The 15400-nt window shown below is 38.8% G+C and overlaps 2 protein-coding genes across 7 annotated transcripts in view; one reads left to right on the top strand and one right to left on the bottom strand.

Moving 5' to 3' along the window:
* The window catches only part of LOC106083864 (neural cell adhesion molecule L1), a 557698-nt gene that overhangs the window by 353427 nt on the left and 188871 nt on the right, over window positions 1–15400 (top strand). The window lies entirely within an intron of this gene.
* On the bottom strand, window positions 2404–13573 carry LOC131995244 (uncharacterized). 3 transcript variants are annotated; one of them, XM_059363591.1, is made up of 2 exons: window positions 13048–13573; window positions 2404–3333 (listed from the first exon to the last, which is right to left on the bottom strand). In XM_059363591.1, the coding sequence occupies exons 1-2, from the start codon at window positions 13086–13088 to the stop codon at window positions 2718–2720; spliced, it is 657 nt and encodes a 218-aa protein (XP_059219574.1). In that variant the 5' UTR covers window positions 13089–13573; the 3' UTR covers window positions 2404–2717. The 3 variants fall into 3 exon arrangements, with proteins under 3 accessions (XP_059219574.1, XP_059219575.1, XP_059219576.1); XM_059363592.1 differs by lacking the exon at window positions 13048–13573 and adding an exon at window positions 11780–12116; XM_059363593.1 differs by lacking the exon at window positions 13048–13573 and adding an exon at window positions 12005–12112.

Here is a 15400-nt window from a genome sequence, read left to right as displayed (position 1 = left end):
CTCCTTGACATCCTTCTTCAATTTGGCTCAGATCGATCCAGATTTGGATATAGCTGCCATATAGACCGATCCTTCGATTTAAGGTCTTAGGCCCATAAAAGCCACATTTATTATCCGATGTCGCCGAAATTTGGGACAGTGAGTTGTGTTAGGCCCTTCGCCATCCTTTGTTAATTTGGATCAGATCGATCCAGATTTGGATATAGCTGCCATATAGACCAATCCTCCGATTTAGGGTCTTGGGCCAATAAAAGCCACATTTATTATCTGATTTTGCCGAAATTTGGGGCAGTGAGTTGTGTTAGGCCCTTCGCCATCGTTCTTCAATTTGGCCCTGATCGGGTCAGATTTGGATATAGCTGCCACATAGACCGATCTCTCGATTTAAGGTTCTAGGCCCATAAAGAGCGCATTTATTGTCCGATGTCGCCAAAATTTGTGACAGTGAGTTAAGTTAAGCCCCTTCACATACTTCTGCAATATGGCACAGATCGGTTCAGATATGGATATAGCTAACATATGGACCGATCTCTCGGTTTCAGGTTTTGGGGCCATAAAAGCTACATTTATTGTCCGATGTCGCCGAAATTTGGGACAGTGAGTTGCGTTAGGCCCTTCGCCATCATTTGTTAATTTGGCTCAGATCGGTTCAGATTAGGATGTAGCTGCCATATAGACCGATCCATCGATTTAGGGTCTTAGGCCCATAAAAGCCACATTTATTATCCGATTTGGACGAAATTTGGGGCAGTGAGTTGTGTTAGGCCCTTCGCCATCGTTCTTCAATTTGGCCCTGATCGGGTCAGATTTGGATATAGCTGCCACATAAACCGAACCCTCGATTTAAGGTTCTAGGCCCATAAAGAGCGCATTTTTTTTCTGCAATATTTCTGCAATTTGCATTTAGCTGCCATACAGACCGATATCTCGATACTGGCCCCTAAAAAAGCGCATTTATAATCCGATTTCACTGAAATTTGACACAGTGACCTATGTTAGGCGTTTCAACATCCATGTGGTATATGGTTCAGATCGATTTATTTTTAGATAAAGCTACTAAAAAGACCAATATTTTGTTATACACAATTGAACAATGACTTGTACTTATTAGTATTTGATCCAAATCGGAACATATTTCGTTAAAACTTCTATGGGACATAAGGTATGCACCGGATGTTGACGAAAGGTGGTTTACATATATACCCGAGGTGGTGGGTATCCAGCGCCTTTTTACTTGTTATATGTTATCGCATATTATTTTGTTTAAATTTTTTCTAAACTTTTTTAAGTGTATTTCGAGCATCTTATTATGAATTTCATGTCTTTTGGTCGTTTGAAGTTCTCTCCCATTTCTCCCAATAAGTAGGGAGACAAATTGAAATTCCAGATTTCCAAGTAAATAAATCTGCCATAAAAATTTTTTTCTTCGAAATGAAACCCATTGAAACATCAGCTTAGCGGCTTTGATGTTTCACTCAGACATTAAGGTTTAGTTGGATATAAGGTACTGCGTCCTACCAACTGTCTGTCTATCTGTCTCTCCGTATCTGTTGAGGTATGGGTGTACTTGTTCAAGAATATATTCGCGTTTAGTGCAAATGTCCTCGTATTTGTTTCCAAATATGGCAAATCATATCCATCTTACCTTAATAAAATATTCCATTCTTCATGCTCCCGCTCTCTCACACTCCCTCTGCTCACACATCTTGGCAAAGAACGATGTCTTATGACATATTACAAATAATCAGTATTACGATGATGATGATGTGGTCCTTGTGCTTGTGCGAATGCCAACGCAAAAGATGTCATGAGAATGTATTTATGTGCTTGGGGTCTACCTGTCCTGGAACTCAATCTCTTGCGGCGGAGTGTTTATGTTTGGTGGTGTATGTGGTGGCAGTGGTTTCTGTTTGATGCTAGGTATGAGGGCTTGCGTTTGTGTCTGGCTTTTCTGTCAGGATTTTGCGGTAGTGTTTGTGATGTATGTTTATGCTATTTTCTTGTATTTAGAAATGAGTGTCGCTTAAAATGCGTACTAAGACGTATTTTGGAGGCCCAAGCTTCATACTAAGCCAAATACAACAGTGATTTAAATCATGGAAATTCGTAGGTAGAGAAGTGTGAAATGAACACACACAAAAAGAAGTGGTATGGACATTTGCTTTTAGTAAATAAAGTCCCAACAAAGTATATTTTCTTGGTGCACAACCTTGGGGGGTTCCAGTTAGACGCAGAGGGGGGGTAAGTGGAATGAGAGAGCGGATGACGTCACAATTGGAGTTCCCTTGGGGGATGATGTGTGGACTGTAATGTAGGTGATGTTACTTATTATTCCTCATGCCAAGAGGAATGATAAGTGTATATTGAGGTAATGAGAAGAGGAAAAAATGAGAAGGCGTTAAGTTTCGGTATGTGGTGTATAAGGAGTACAGGATTTATTGGGGATAAGAGAGGGGGGAAATGTTGTGTGCTCACCTTGCTGCCGTTGGAAAAGAAGTGCCAGAATTAAGCAAGAGGAAATGCAAGGGAGCTATAGTACTAAAATACTTATTACTAGAAATTCACAATAGCTTAACTAATATATAACCTCTTACATGCTACAAAATTCATTTTACAATTCACAATACAATTCAGAATGTCTAATACTTATTCTACGATAAATTGTAACTTAAATTAATTGGACAAATCCAAATTTGTCCATGGCGCCGGCCTTGCGGTTACGCAAAATTGGTTGATGAGGCGCAAAGCACGGTCGCCAGGGACTTGATGGCCTCTGAGAGGATCAAGTGATTGGGCTGATTGGTTGACGGTGTCGTGGTTGACTGGGGTTTGCGTTGAGGCTTGCGTTGAGGCTGTTGGTGGTGTCTTTGGCCCTTGGGCCTGTTGGTTTTTCTGGCTTTTTGTTGTTGCTGTTGCCCAGCTGACACTTGGTTACGCTGGCCTAGGCGTGATTTGACGCTTACGTTGGGCCTTGCTGGTTTTCGTTGGGACTGAGATGAGGTGGATTGGCCATTGTTGGGTCTTCTTGGCTCTTGGCGTTGATGTCTTGATGGGGTAGATTGGTTGGTAGCGCTGGAGTCTTTGGGTTTTAGGGCTACTTTCCGTGGGTGCAGCATTGTATGGTGCTGGAACCCACATTTCCTGCAAGTTTCCATCGACTGGCAATCGTCCACAATATGGCTTTTGGCCAGGCAGTTCCGGCAGTACTTGTGCCTTAGCACTGCCACCCTTCTGTCCTCCACGGTCATCTTGATGAATTTTGGGCAGTACCGGAGGCCATGGCGGTTTTGGCACAGAGTACATTTGTACACTTCCTGGGCACGCATTGTAAATCTGAAAATGAACCGAGAGGTGAGTGAGATGTCTATGAAGGGATGAAATGGAAAATGAAATGAGATGGGAGGGTTGAAAAGCAGAGATTGTCATGCATCGAGATAGCAATACACTGGGTCTATTATTGGGGTTGATCGAGCAAGGGCAAGTGGCACAATTTGACAATCGGTCGAGTAATGATGCCCGAGGCGATACGGACATCGGCTATTCTTACATTTTCATCGGGACCATTATGCGTCCTAGCCACTCTTCCGAGTCGCCAGTCGCTAGGCGGCAGTAGATCGTCCATTACGACTACGAGATCGCCGACCTTTATATTGGGAGAAGTGGTTTTCCACTTGTATCGCTTTTGAAGAGCTTTGAGGTACTCTTCTTTCCATCGAATAGCGAACTGGTGATGTATCGCCTTCAGTCTCTGCCACCTGTTTATAAGGGAGAGGTCTGGAGCAAGAGGCTCGGGAAAAGCCACAATTGGTGAGCCTTTCAAAAAGTGTCCGGGAGTCAAAGCTGTGAGGTCGTTCGGATCCTCAGAGACAGCAGAGATTGGACGGGAGTTTAGAACTCCTTCAATCCGAGCGAGAACGGTAGCGAATTGCTCGAAAGTGAAGAGATGAGCGCCTGCTACTCGTTTGAAATGGTGTTTGAATGACTTCACGGCCGATTCCCAAAGGCCACCCATATGTGGAGCATGGGGGGGTATAAACTGCCACTCAAAGCCTTGGGTAGCGTACTTTCCAGCAATGTCACTCGCTGCTACCTGAATGAAACTTCTGAATTCTTTCAGCATCTTTCGACTTGCACCTACGAAATTTCTGCCATTATCCGATACTACCTTTCTAGGTAGGCCTCGCCTCCCAAGAAAACGAGAAAAAGCGGCCTCAAATGCCGCCGTGGAAAGCTCGGAGCATGGCTCCAAGTGTACGGCCTTGGTGGCGAAGCACACGAAAATGCTCACATAGCCTTTCAAGAGAGGGGATCGGCGTAGAGATGAACTTTTAATCTCAAAGGGTCCTGCAAAATCTATACCAGTCACGTGAAATGCTGGTGTAATGGTGCATCTGTCAGGAGGGAGCGGAGCCATTATCTGGACGCAAGATCGTTTCCTGAATATGATGCAGGTTTTGCACTTATGAATAATGCCTTTCACCCTTGGTTTGAGACGTGAGATGTGAAACTCCGTTTGAATCATCCGGCACATGAGGATGCATTCACCGTGAGCGAGAAATTCGTGCAAATGGAGTAGATATAAATGGCAAAGCCGAGAGTTCCCAGGAAGTATGATGGGGTAACGTTCATTATAGGGTAAAGAACAGGCAGCGAGACGACCATTCACACGAAGGACTCTTTCCTGGTCTAAAAAGGGATTTAGACAGAGCAGTGAGCTTTTGTTGGACAATTCTTCAGATCTACTGATCTGCTTGTACTCCTCTGGGTACCATTTCATCTGTGCCAACATTATGAGGCGAAATTTTGTGCGTTTTACCTCCTCTTGGGTAAGAATCGAAGAGGAAATCCTCGTGGTACCCCTGCGTCCACTAAGACAGTTATGACAGAATCTAAGCATATAAGACACTACTCTCAATGCTCGGGGATATGACGAAAATCTAAGCAAGATGTCCGGATCTTCTACCGTTTCGTGCATAACCTGAATATTCAGGCGCTTTCTCATTTCGGGAGAGATCAAAGGGTTTCTGTCTGGCCATTCTGACGGTGGGTTTGTCAGCCAATTCGGGCCATGAAACCAAAATGAATTGCAAGCGAGGTCTTGCGGCCTACAGCCTCTCGTACCGAGGTCGGCTGGATTGTCGTGGGTGGGTACATGTCGCCATGTTCCCTCTGGTAGAAGATCATGAATTTTGGAAGTTCGATTTGCCACGTATGTTTCCCAGGTCCATGGTGGTTTTGTTAACCAACCAAGAACAATAGACGAATCTGTCCAAAGCGTGATGCCACTAATGTTCATGTCGAACGAGCACACCACATAGTTGACAAGTTTCGCTAGGAGGAAGGCACCATTGAGTTCCAAACGTGGAAGGCATACAGGCTTCAGAGGAGCCACTTTACTTTTCGCCACGAACAAATTCGAGAACACTACAGACTTGGAGGTCTGACACCGAATGTATACGCATGCACACATTGCCGCTTGAGATGCGTCAGAGAACCCATGAATCTCCACGGTATCAGAGGGATGGTACTGCAGCCATCTGGGAACGGAAATCGACCCAATGTGACCCAAGTCAGAGACCAGAGAATTCCATTTTCCCAGAGTTTCCGAGCTTAGTTCGTCATCCCAATCCAGCCCTTCAAGCCAAAGTTGCTGCATCAGAATTTTCGACTTGATCACTACAGGAGCAACCCATCCTGCAGGATCGAATAGTTGAGCGACGGCGGAGAGAACTTTGCGTTTGCTCATAGGCTGGTCGGTTGGAATAGCGCTGAGGGTGTAACTGAATGAATCAGTTAGGGCATTCCATTTGATACCCAGAGTCTTGGTAGTGCTAGAGTCATGGAAACGCAAGAAGTCTGAGTTATATAGACTTTCGGGTGGGAGGTTTGCCAGTAATTGTGGGTCGTTCGCGGTTAATTTGACAAGGGGAAACCCTGCCTGCGCAAGGACCGAGATTATGTCCCCTTGCGCTTGAATGGTGTCTTCAATAGAGAAGCCTCCGGACAAAATGTCGTCGACATATGTCTCTTTCCTCAATGTCTCTGCGACATTGGGAAATTTGTTCTCAGAGTCAGCGGCCAGTTTCAAAAGGGTGCGGATGGCTAAAAACGGGGCGCAGTTGAGGCCAAAGGTAACCGTTTTTAGTTCGAAATCTTTTACCGGTCCCGTAGGATCCGGCCTGAAAAGTATTCGCTGATAGGCTCTATCGATTGGATGCAACCATATCTGCCTATACATTTTTTGAATATCCCCGCAGAATACATATCTGTATCTGCGCCAGCCGAGGATAACAGATGTCAAATCGGTTTGTAGCGTAGGCCCAGTGTGCAGCACGTCATTCAGAGAGTATCCAGATTTGCTCTTACGAGACGCATTAAACACAACTCTCACCTTTGTGGATTTATGCTCTGGACGAATGACGGCGTGGTGAGGGAGATAAAAGGAATTGTATTTCCCATAACAGTTTATCTCCTGAGAAGAGGTTTCTTCAGCATGACCGAGAGAAAGGTACTCGCTTAACACTGAATTGTACTCTGTATTTAGCTCGGGGTCATCAGAGAGCTTTGTCTCCATACGATTGTATTGAGCTAGAGCGAGAAAGCGAGAAGAGCCGAGAGACAGGGAATCGGAGAACTCTGCCTTGAAAGGCAGTCTCACGATGTATCTACCATCCGGGGATCTGGTGGTAGTTTTAGAGTAGAACTCTTCGCAAAACTGATCTTCCTCACAAAGAGGGGGAGCCATGGGTACCTCTTCTTGCTCCCAGAATTTTCTCAGAAGTTCGCTTATTTTTATATCCTCGGATTCAACCACGTTAGTGGAAAATGAGAAAATTCTTTCAGTTTGCATTGGACCGCTCAATACCCAGCCAAATACTGTATTGTATGCTGAGGTATCGCCACATACGTTCTTTCTGATTCCTTCCATGCTGATGAAGCGTTCAGAATCATTGCCTAAAATTAGGTCAATTTGAGCGGATTTATTGAAGTTTGGATCGGCTAAATCAAGTTCCTCCAGATCTGAGGGATTTGAAACTTCAAATGAAACAGAGGGTAGCCATTTTGTCATTTTAGGCAGAACTATTGCCGAGACTGTGAAGCGAACATCGTATTTTTCAGCGACAATGACGAGTTGGCATTCCTTTTCCGAAGTTTGAGTCTGTTCTCCAATACCAAAAATTTCGAAGTGCGCTCTGGAAGTGGGAATTTGCAAGCGCTTCTGAATTCGTTGGGTTATAAAGGTTCGTTGAGAACCGGGATCAATCAGGGCTCTCAAAGTGAACAACTCCCCTTGATGTTCAACACGAACTAGAGCTGTTCGTAGTAAAATCGTCTCGTTGTTGGATGAGAAATTAGCCTGAACATGAGAGGAGCGATTGGCGCTTGAAGTGGAGGGAGCTTCATTAAGAGAGGTGTCTTTTGGGCTTACGCCCGAAGATTTCGCGTGACTCTTGTTGTCTTCGTGATTAGAATGATTTGGGCGATCATCAGTCTTCTCTTCTGGCTTACCCCTAAAGTGCAGCAGAGTATGGTGTGGCTTGTGACATATGATGCAAGTGTTTATACTCTTGCAATTTGTCTTGAGATGAGACGAGGAGAGGCAATTCATACACAACTTATGCCTGTGTGCAAATTCGTTGCGTTGTTGTGCGGAATATTTTCGAAATTGCCCACAGCTTCTTATAGTGTGGTCGGAATTGCACAGGGGGCAAGAAGAGCTTAGCTTTTCTTGCGAGTGGTAAGTTTGTATCTTACCACTGTTCTGAGACGGGAGCGAACCTCTGGTTTTCGTGGCCTTCATGCTCGAAAGGCGTTCCACGATTTCATAGCGGCTGATGAGAAATTCATCCAGCTGGTTCCAAGTGGGAAGCTCACGGTGAGATGTGAGAGACTGTTCCCAGAGAGCCAGTGTTTCATCTGGCAACTTGGTCGATACCAAGTACAACAAAATTGGATCCCAGCTTCCAACATTGACGTTAAGTGTCCTGAGGGTGCAGAGACAATCGTTAACTGTGGATTGAATCCTGTGAATTGCTTCACTGTTCTCCACAGTGGCAGTTGGGATACTGAAGAGAATCTTCAGTTGATTGTCTACTAAGACTCGCTTATTTTCATAGCGAGCCTTCAAGGCACTCCAAGCAAGATCAAAGTTCTCATCGCAGAGCGCATATCGCTTGACTATGGCACCGGCGTCACCTCTAGTCTTATTTCGCAGATGATATAACTTTTGAGCTCGGGTCAATTTTGGATGGTCCGCGTAGACCGCCGTGAACATGTCACGAAATGACGGCCATTCTTCATAACCTCCCTTGAATATCTCGGTATCACAGGGAGGGACTTTGATGTAACTGTCAGCAACATCATGAGACGAGTGATTAGCGGCTGGTTGGGGAATATAAGCCGGAATAAGGCTGTGCCTTGCATTCTGGCGAGTATTTCCACCAGATATTCTTAGCATATCGAGTATTTGGGATCTCGCCGTATAATAGGCCTCTGAGCTGGCATTAAAATTAACCAGTGCGTTGTCTCTAAAGTCCTTCGAATTGGTACCTCTCGGAGCTAGCATAAGACTCTCATATGTAGTCTGAAGTCGCTGCCACCTATGCTCCAAGTCCTCCAACCTTACTTCCAATACCGAATCCGTTTGATCTTGGATCTCACACTGCTCAAACTGAGTGCAGAAGTTGATCAAATGATCACAATCAAACAGGAACTTGTCATTACTTAACGAGGTCTGCGCTGGGGGAGCAGCACCGGTATTGGTATCAGATACCGAAGGTTGGGAAGTGAGATTCGCAGATGCCTTTTCCACGCTCATTTTGTACCGAGTTCGTACAACGCTGAGCAAGAGAACTAGTAAGAGAAGAGTACAGAGTTTTCAGCTCTGGTTTGAGATAGGGATGTAGATGAATTATTTGTGTGAAATGTGGTTAGAAATCTCTTGGCCTTTGAAAACACAAGGAGTGTAAACGATTTCGATTTGCGGTTGAAATTTATAGCGAGTGCAAAGCTTCGATGGGTAACCAAATCGTTTTAGATAGAAAGAGCGGTGATAAGATTCTGGACTAGTAAAGTAGCGGGTTCTGCATTAAATGCCAAAAATATAATTTAAAAGTCAGAATCTTCTTTGCGGTAGTCTAATGGGTAGTCTTAGACTTCAAATATGAGAACATTAAAGGCAAGATTTTAGCGTTATTTCAAATAATTCATAGCTCTACGAACGAGGGACTCAGATTCCTTCTATGAACATATCCAGAGAGATGAGCGGTTCTGAATAATCCAACTTTTCATTGAACTAGAAAGTTATGTACAACAGTGAATGAGAATTCACTCAAAATTGAATTTTACTGGGAGACGAATATATTGTTCTCGTAGATAGATTCACGAGTTTGCGAATGTTTCAACGGAGAAATTTTTTTTTTTTTTTTTTTTTTTTTTTTTTTTCGAGAAGCAAGCAAAAAAAATCTTAATTTCACAATATTGTTTAGACGATATTTGTTGAAAATTATCACGGATTGGTTTTTGATCGTATGTGTAAATGAACCTTTCAACGTTCAAAAACCCACATACGCCTTATAAATTTCTTCAAATATATCTGATTTTCTCATCAACTTGTTAAACAAGTGCACATAAGGCTGAAAATCAGGTAAAGGAAATGTATATGGTTTGTAAAAAAGGGGTTAGTTCATATATGTGTTGGGTTTGTTAGTACGTAAACAATTCCCTAACTATCAATCCAAATTACATATGAATTGAATGATTTGCACGAATGCAATGCCGCTGTATTATTTTTTCCGAGTGTACTTTTTCTTTAAGTGTAATTTTTCTTTGAGTGTATTCTCCCTGAGTGGAGTTTTTTTTTTTTTTTCTTTGAGAATACTTTTTTTTTTTTTTTCAAGTGTAGTTTTCTTCGAGTGTAGTTTTTCTTTCAGTGTAGTTTTTCTTTGAGTGTAGTTTTTCTTTCAGTGTAGTTTTTCTTTGAGTGTAGCTTTTCTTTGAGACAATTCTTTAAGTGAATTTCTTCCTTGAGCGTGTTTTTCTTTTTTCCCTTCTCCCTTTTGATTGTATTTCTCTTTGAGTGTATTTTTTCTTTCAGTGTATGTTTTCTGACGGAAGAGAATGATTTCCCTGGACGGTTTACGGTTTTCCGTCAATTAACATAACCGAGGAAATTTTCCCAAGAAAAAAAATACAATCCCACAACCCGTTACAAAATCACCAGTCTGGCAACACCGAGTCTGGCAACACCGCGTATTTGGTGGTTTGTTTTGATCTTCATATGACTACTTCCAATGAGAGTCAGAAGCGCAAAACAAACTTGCCGAGAATAAATAATGATGGTATGTGGGGGGGGGGTCTGTGTCTATCAGGTGGCTGACTACTGCGGGCTCTGCCTATCAATCAGCGGCAGCGTGAATGCGTATGAAGCAAGCAGCACAAACGAGACCCTAGAAAATGCATATACATACACTCATACGTATTAATAACAGCCTGAGGGGCAAATTGGCGCGTATGTTGTCTCCTTCTACTTCCAACCAACAAGACAGGCAATCGCCCTTCTGTTTTGTTTATGCTTTACGTTTTTCGGTCAGATCTTTTTTTTTTTTTTTGTTCTTCTTCTTGTAATAACTCTGTTGCTTTGGTGGGTTAGTTTTTTTTTTTTTTCCTTCTGTTTTCTTTGTTTACGTTTGTTTGCTTGATGGATAATTTCAATTTGCAAAAAAAAAGGAATAGAATCGTCCAATAATTATGAAAATATAACAAATATGTGAGGGAGCCGTGCAATAAAAACTACAGTGCTGTGATTTAGATGTAAGAGCCTTATTTAGTGCAATATATTACTTTTTAATCAACTCCAGTGCAATATAAAAACTGTGATGGTATCGGAATTGTGCAATATTTTAATATTTTTAAACAAGCTTCTCTGCAATAATATCACGCTGTGGTGATGTTCATAATTGTACAATATTTTGCCAAAATAAACCCCACATAAGTAGGTGATTAATAGGAAATTTGTTTTTATTTTTTCTTTTGGTATGATTTAGCATGCATGAAAGTGGGTCAGCATATGAGCTGTGATATGAAAATAGCGTTGTGATATGGCGAAATATTCTCAATTTAACTTGCAATATTTATATTTTCCTAAATAAGGTGTTCACAAGAGCGGGTCAGCAATTAGGAGTGTGCAATACTATTAAGGTTGTGATTTCGTAATTCTTCTGAATATGTGTATAAATTTTAACATAAATTGCCCACAAAAAAGGTTCAAATTTTTAGCTTTCTTTCCAACGAATTAAGCCTTTATGAGAGCGGGTTAACAACTGCGAAATGTGCAATAACATGGAAATGGCGTTGTGATTTTTCAATTGTTTAACACAACCCGTGAATAAAAAAAAGGGTTGACTTTTCAATTCCTGTGGAATAAATTGCGTATAAGAGAGTGGGTTGACGATTTTGATTTGTGCAATATTTTGTGAAAACTGAAATATTTTATAGGGCTGTGCAATACTTTGTAACAACGTGCAATATTTCACAAAACCCGAGCGACATACAACAACAACGAGCAATATTTTGTAAAAACCGGTGCAATAGATTTAACAACGTGCAATATTTTATAACAATGGGCAATATTTTATAAAAACCGGTGCAATAGATTTAACCACGTGCAATATTTTATAACAATGGGCAATATTAGAACACAATGTGCAATATTTTATAACCACTGTGCAATATTTTATATTTTTGGCGGCCAGCTTTTACTATTGAACAATTTTAACACCTTTTCTTTATAAAATTTTATAATTTCTTTTAAAATTGTTATGTGTTGTCGGATTTTAACTATGTTTGTATGTGAGTGTGATAGGTTGCTTTTCTTCGTTTTCGTTTCTTTTAAATTCACTTGCCGCCTTTCCACAAATTATCTCTTTTTTTTTCCTTTATAACAAAATTTTCGAAATGTACAGCTTTTTGTTAGCTTTACAACATGTGAACAACAATAATGCACCTTTTCCTTTTGTTTTCTAGCACATTTGCCTCTTCACAACTTAAATTTGCCTTCTTTTAATTATTTATTGCCTGTTGCACTTTTTTGTTTAAATCTTGATTTTTTTTTTTTTTTTTCTTTTGCTTTTCACTTGCACATCTACTTTACTCCAAACATATTCAAAATGTGAACTAAGCTCTTCTTCTTAAAGTGCGTGTCTGTCTGTCTGAGTGCCTTTTTTTTTGCTTTTCTTTTCTTTGCTTTTGGCGAGAGAGATATCGAGAGGAAGAGAGAGAGAGAAAGAGAGAGAATTTACATTAATCTCCGTTCCTTTATACACTGTACGAAACGATCGTTGAACTTTGCGTTGTATATAGAACGGACTATGTATTTCCATTTTTATGTTTCTGCTTTGAATATATATTTGTTTTTTTTTTTTTTTTTTTTGTGATTTTTATCCGTTATGAAAACTTTAAACGACTTTCATTTGACTTTAACGGGATTTTTGCCAGCAAATAAAAAAAAAAAAAAAAAAAAAAAAAAAACACGAAATGACATCAAGTTTTAATGCAATTTTCCAGCGACGTGTACAACAAAAAATAACACTTTTTCTCCGTGTCCAACCCACGCGGACAGACAGAAATCACACTTTTTCTTTGCACTTTTAGCACTTTCCTCTCACAATAGACGATTCTACCTTTAAAAAAAACGTAAAGCAATTACATACACACTTTTTAAGTGAGAATGAGACGAGCTGACAAATTCTAATAAATAACAAATTTTTATTTATCTCTTTTAAGGGATTCTACACAGATTTTCCCATATCACATCGCATTAAAAAATGCGTTTTTTTTGCAATTTTCCACATGCAATTTGCCTTCACAGTGCGTTTTGGTGTAATTTTTATCTCCTTTTTTTGGGGTTTTTGTCACTCGAACGTTTTTAAGTGTGTATGTAATGTATGTTGCTTTTTTGTTTTTTTTACTTCTTTTACGAACACAACAGGTTTCACTTACCGAAATGATGACAAACAACTATGTATGTTTGATGCTGATGGGATTTACCTCAATTTATGGTTTCTCAGTGGACGGTTTCGAAGGACCATGCACAACCTTGGGGGGTTCCAGTTAGACGCAGAGGGGGGGTAAGTGGAATGAGAGAGCGGATGACGTCACAATTGGAGTTCCCTTGGGGGATGATGTGTGGACTGTAATGTAGGTGATGTTACTTATTATTCCTCATGCCAAGAGGAATGATAAGTGTATATTGAGGTAATGAGAAGAGGAAAAAATGAGAAGGCGTTAAGTTTCGGTATGTGGTGTATAAGGAGTACAGGATTTATTGGGGATAAGAGAGGGGGGAAATGTTGTGTGCTCACCTTGCTGCCGTTGGAAAAGAAGTGCCAGAATTAAGCAAGAGGAAATGCAAGGGAGCTATAGTACTAAAATACTTATTACTAGAAATTCACAATAGCTTAACTAATATATAACCTCTTACATGCTACAAAATTCATTTTACAATTCACAATACAATTCAGAATGTCTAATACTTATTCTACGATAAATTGTAACTTAAATTAATTGGACAAATCCAAATTTGTCCACTTGGTATTGTCATAAAAACAAAATTTTACAATTTCATATCACAATATAACAAATGCACTGATGTCCTTCGAAGCACTTAACAGCATTTAAGTCATATGGGTTGATGTCATTAAGTCTCGTGGGTTCATGTTGTACATCCAATAAATTATTAACTTAGCTTAAGCAATACCAACCTTCTTGATATTTACGACATTTTGCGGATTTCCATTTCTAATTTCCTCGAAATACTTAGTATTATTATCACTTTGAATATGTTAGCGCTGACTTGCTGCAAAACAAGTCAGAAACCTTTATCCCTTTTGGGATTTAACATCTCTCAATTTCTTAACACATTTTAGATGTCAAGCATTAATCAAAGGTACAACGAAGGTATATTCTAAGAAAAAACCAAATAAATATAAAAATCCAGGCATTCGTGGTAAGGACCTTTTTGTTGTCGTTTAGGTTTCTATAACAAACAATAAATCACCTTGTCTTCCTGTTTCTATGATGGAAGCTAAACATCTTTCGTTTGGCCCCATGCCATGGACTAATGAAAATTAAAGGACTGCATTTGAATTTCTTAGTAGTTTGAGAGTTGCTGTGCGTGCATCGGGGACTTGAGGTGTACTACTGCCACAATAAGTTGTTTGAATGTGAATCGCGTTCTATGAATGACTGACTAACTGACTGACGGAATGGTTGGTTGCTTATTAGACATCCACTGAGTCATTCAACCACTAAATGTCTAAACTTGGTTGTGTCCACTTTGGCATGAAATTTCACACAAAATTTGTTTTGTTTAAAATAAAACAAAATAAAATAAAATAAAATAAAATAAAATAAAATAAAATAAAATTAAATAAAATAAAATAAAATAAAATAAAATAAAATAAAATAAAATAAAATAAAATAAAATAAAATAAAATAAAATAAAATAAAATAAAATAAAATAAAATAAAATAAAATAAAATAAAATAAAATAAAATAAAATAAAATAAAATAAAATAAAATAAAATAAAATAAAATAAAATAAAATAAAATAAAATAAAATAAAATAAAATAAAATAAAATAAAATAAAATAAAATAAAATAAAATAAAATAAAATAAAATAAAATAAAATAAAATAAAATAAAATAAAATAAAATAAAATAAAATAAAATAAAATAAAATAAAATAAAATAAAATAAAATAAAATAAAATTAAATAAAAAAAAAATAAAATAAAATAAAATAAAATAAAATAAAATAAAATAAAATAAAATAAAATAAAATAAAATAAAATAAAATAAAATAAAATAAAATAAAATAAAATAAAATAAAATAAAATAAAATAAAATAAAATAAAATAAAATAAAATAAAATAAAATAAAATAAAATAAAATAAAATAAAATAAAATAAAATAAAATAAAATAAAATAAAATAAAATAAAATAAAATAAAATAAAATAAAATAAAATAAAATAAAATAAAATAAAATAAAATTAAATTAAATTAAATTAAATTAAATAAAATAAAATAAAACAAGTAAAGCGTGCTAAGTTTGGCGGGGCCGAATCTTATATACCCTCCATGATGGATCGCATTTGTCGAGTTTTTTTCTCGGCATCTCTTCTAAGGCAAAACAAGTAAAAGCGTGCTAAGTTCGGCCGGGCCGAATCTTATATGTCCCCCACCATGGATCGCATTTGTGGAGTTCTTTTCCCGGCATCTCTTCTTAGGCAAAAGAGGATATAAAAAAGATTTGCTCTGCTATTAGAGCGATGTCAAGATATTGTTCGGTTTGGACCACAATTAAATTATATGTTGGAGACCTGTGTAAAATGTCAGCCAA

Source organism: Stomoxys calcitrans, chromosome 2 (genome assembly GCF_963082655.1).
Source record: "Stomoxys calcitrans chromosome 2, idStoCalc2.1, whole genome shotgun sequence".
Taxonomy (NCBI): domain Eukaryota; kingdom Metazoa; phylum Arthropoda; class Insecta; order Diptera; family Muscidae; genus Stomoxys; species Stomoxys calcitrans.
The sequence above is the reverse complement of the archived record's forward strand: the minus strand, read 5'-3'. Positions and strand labels throughout refer to the sequence as shown.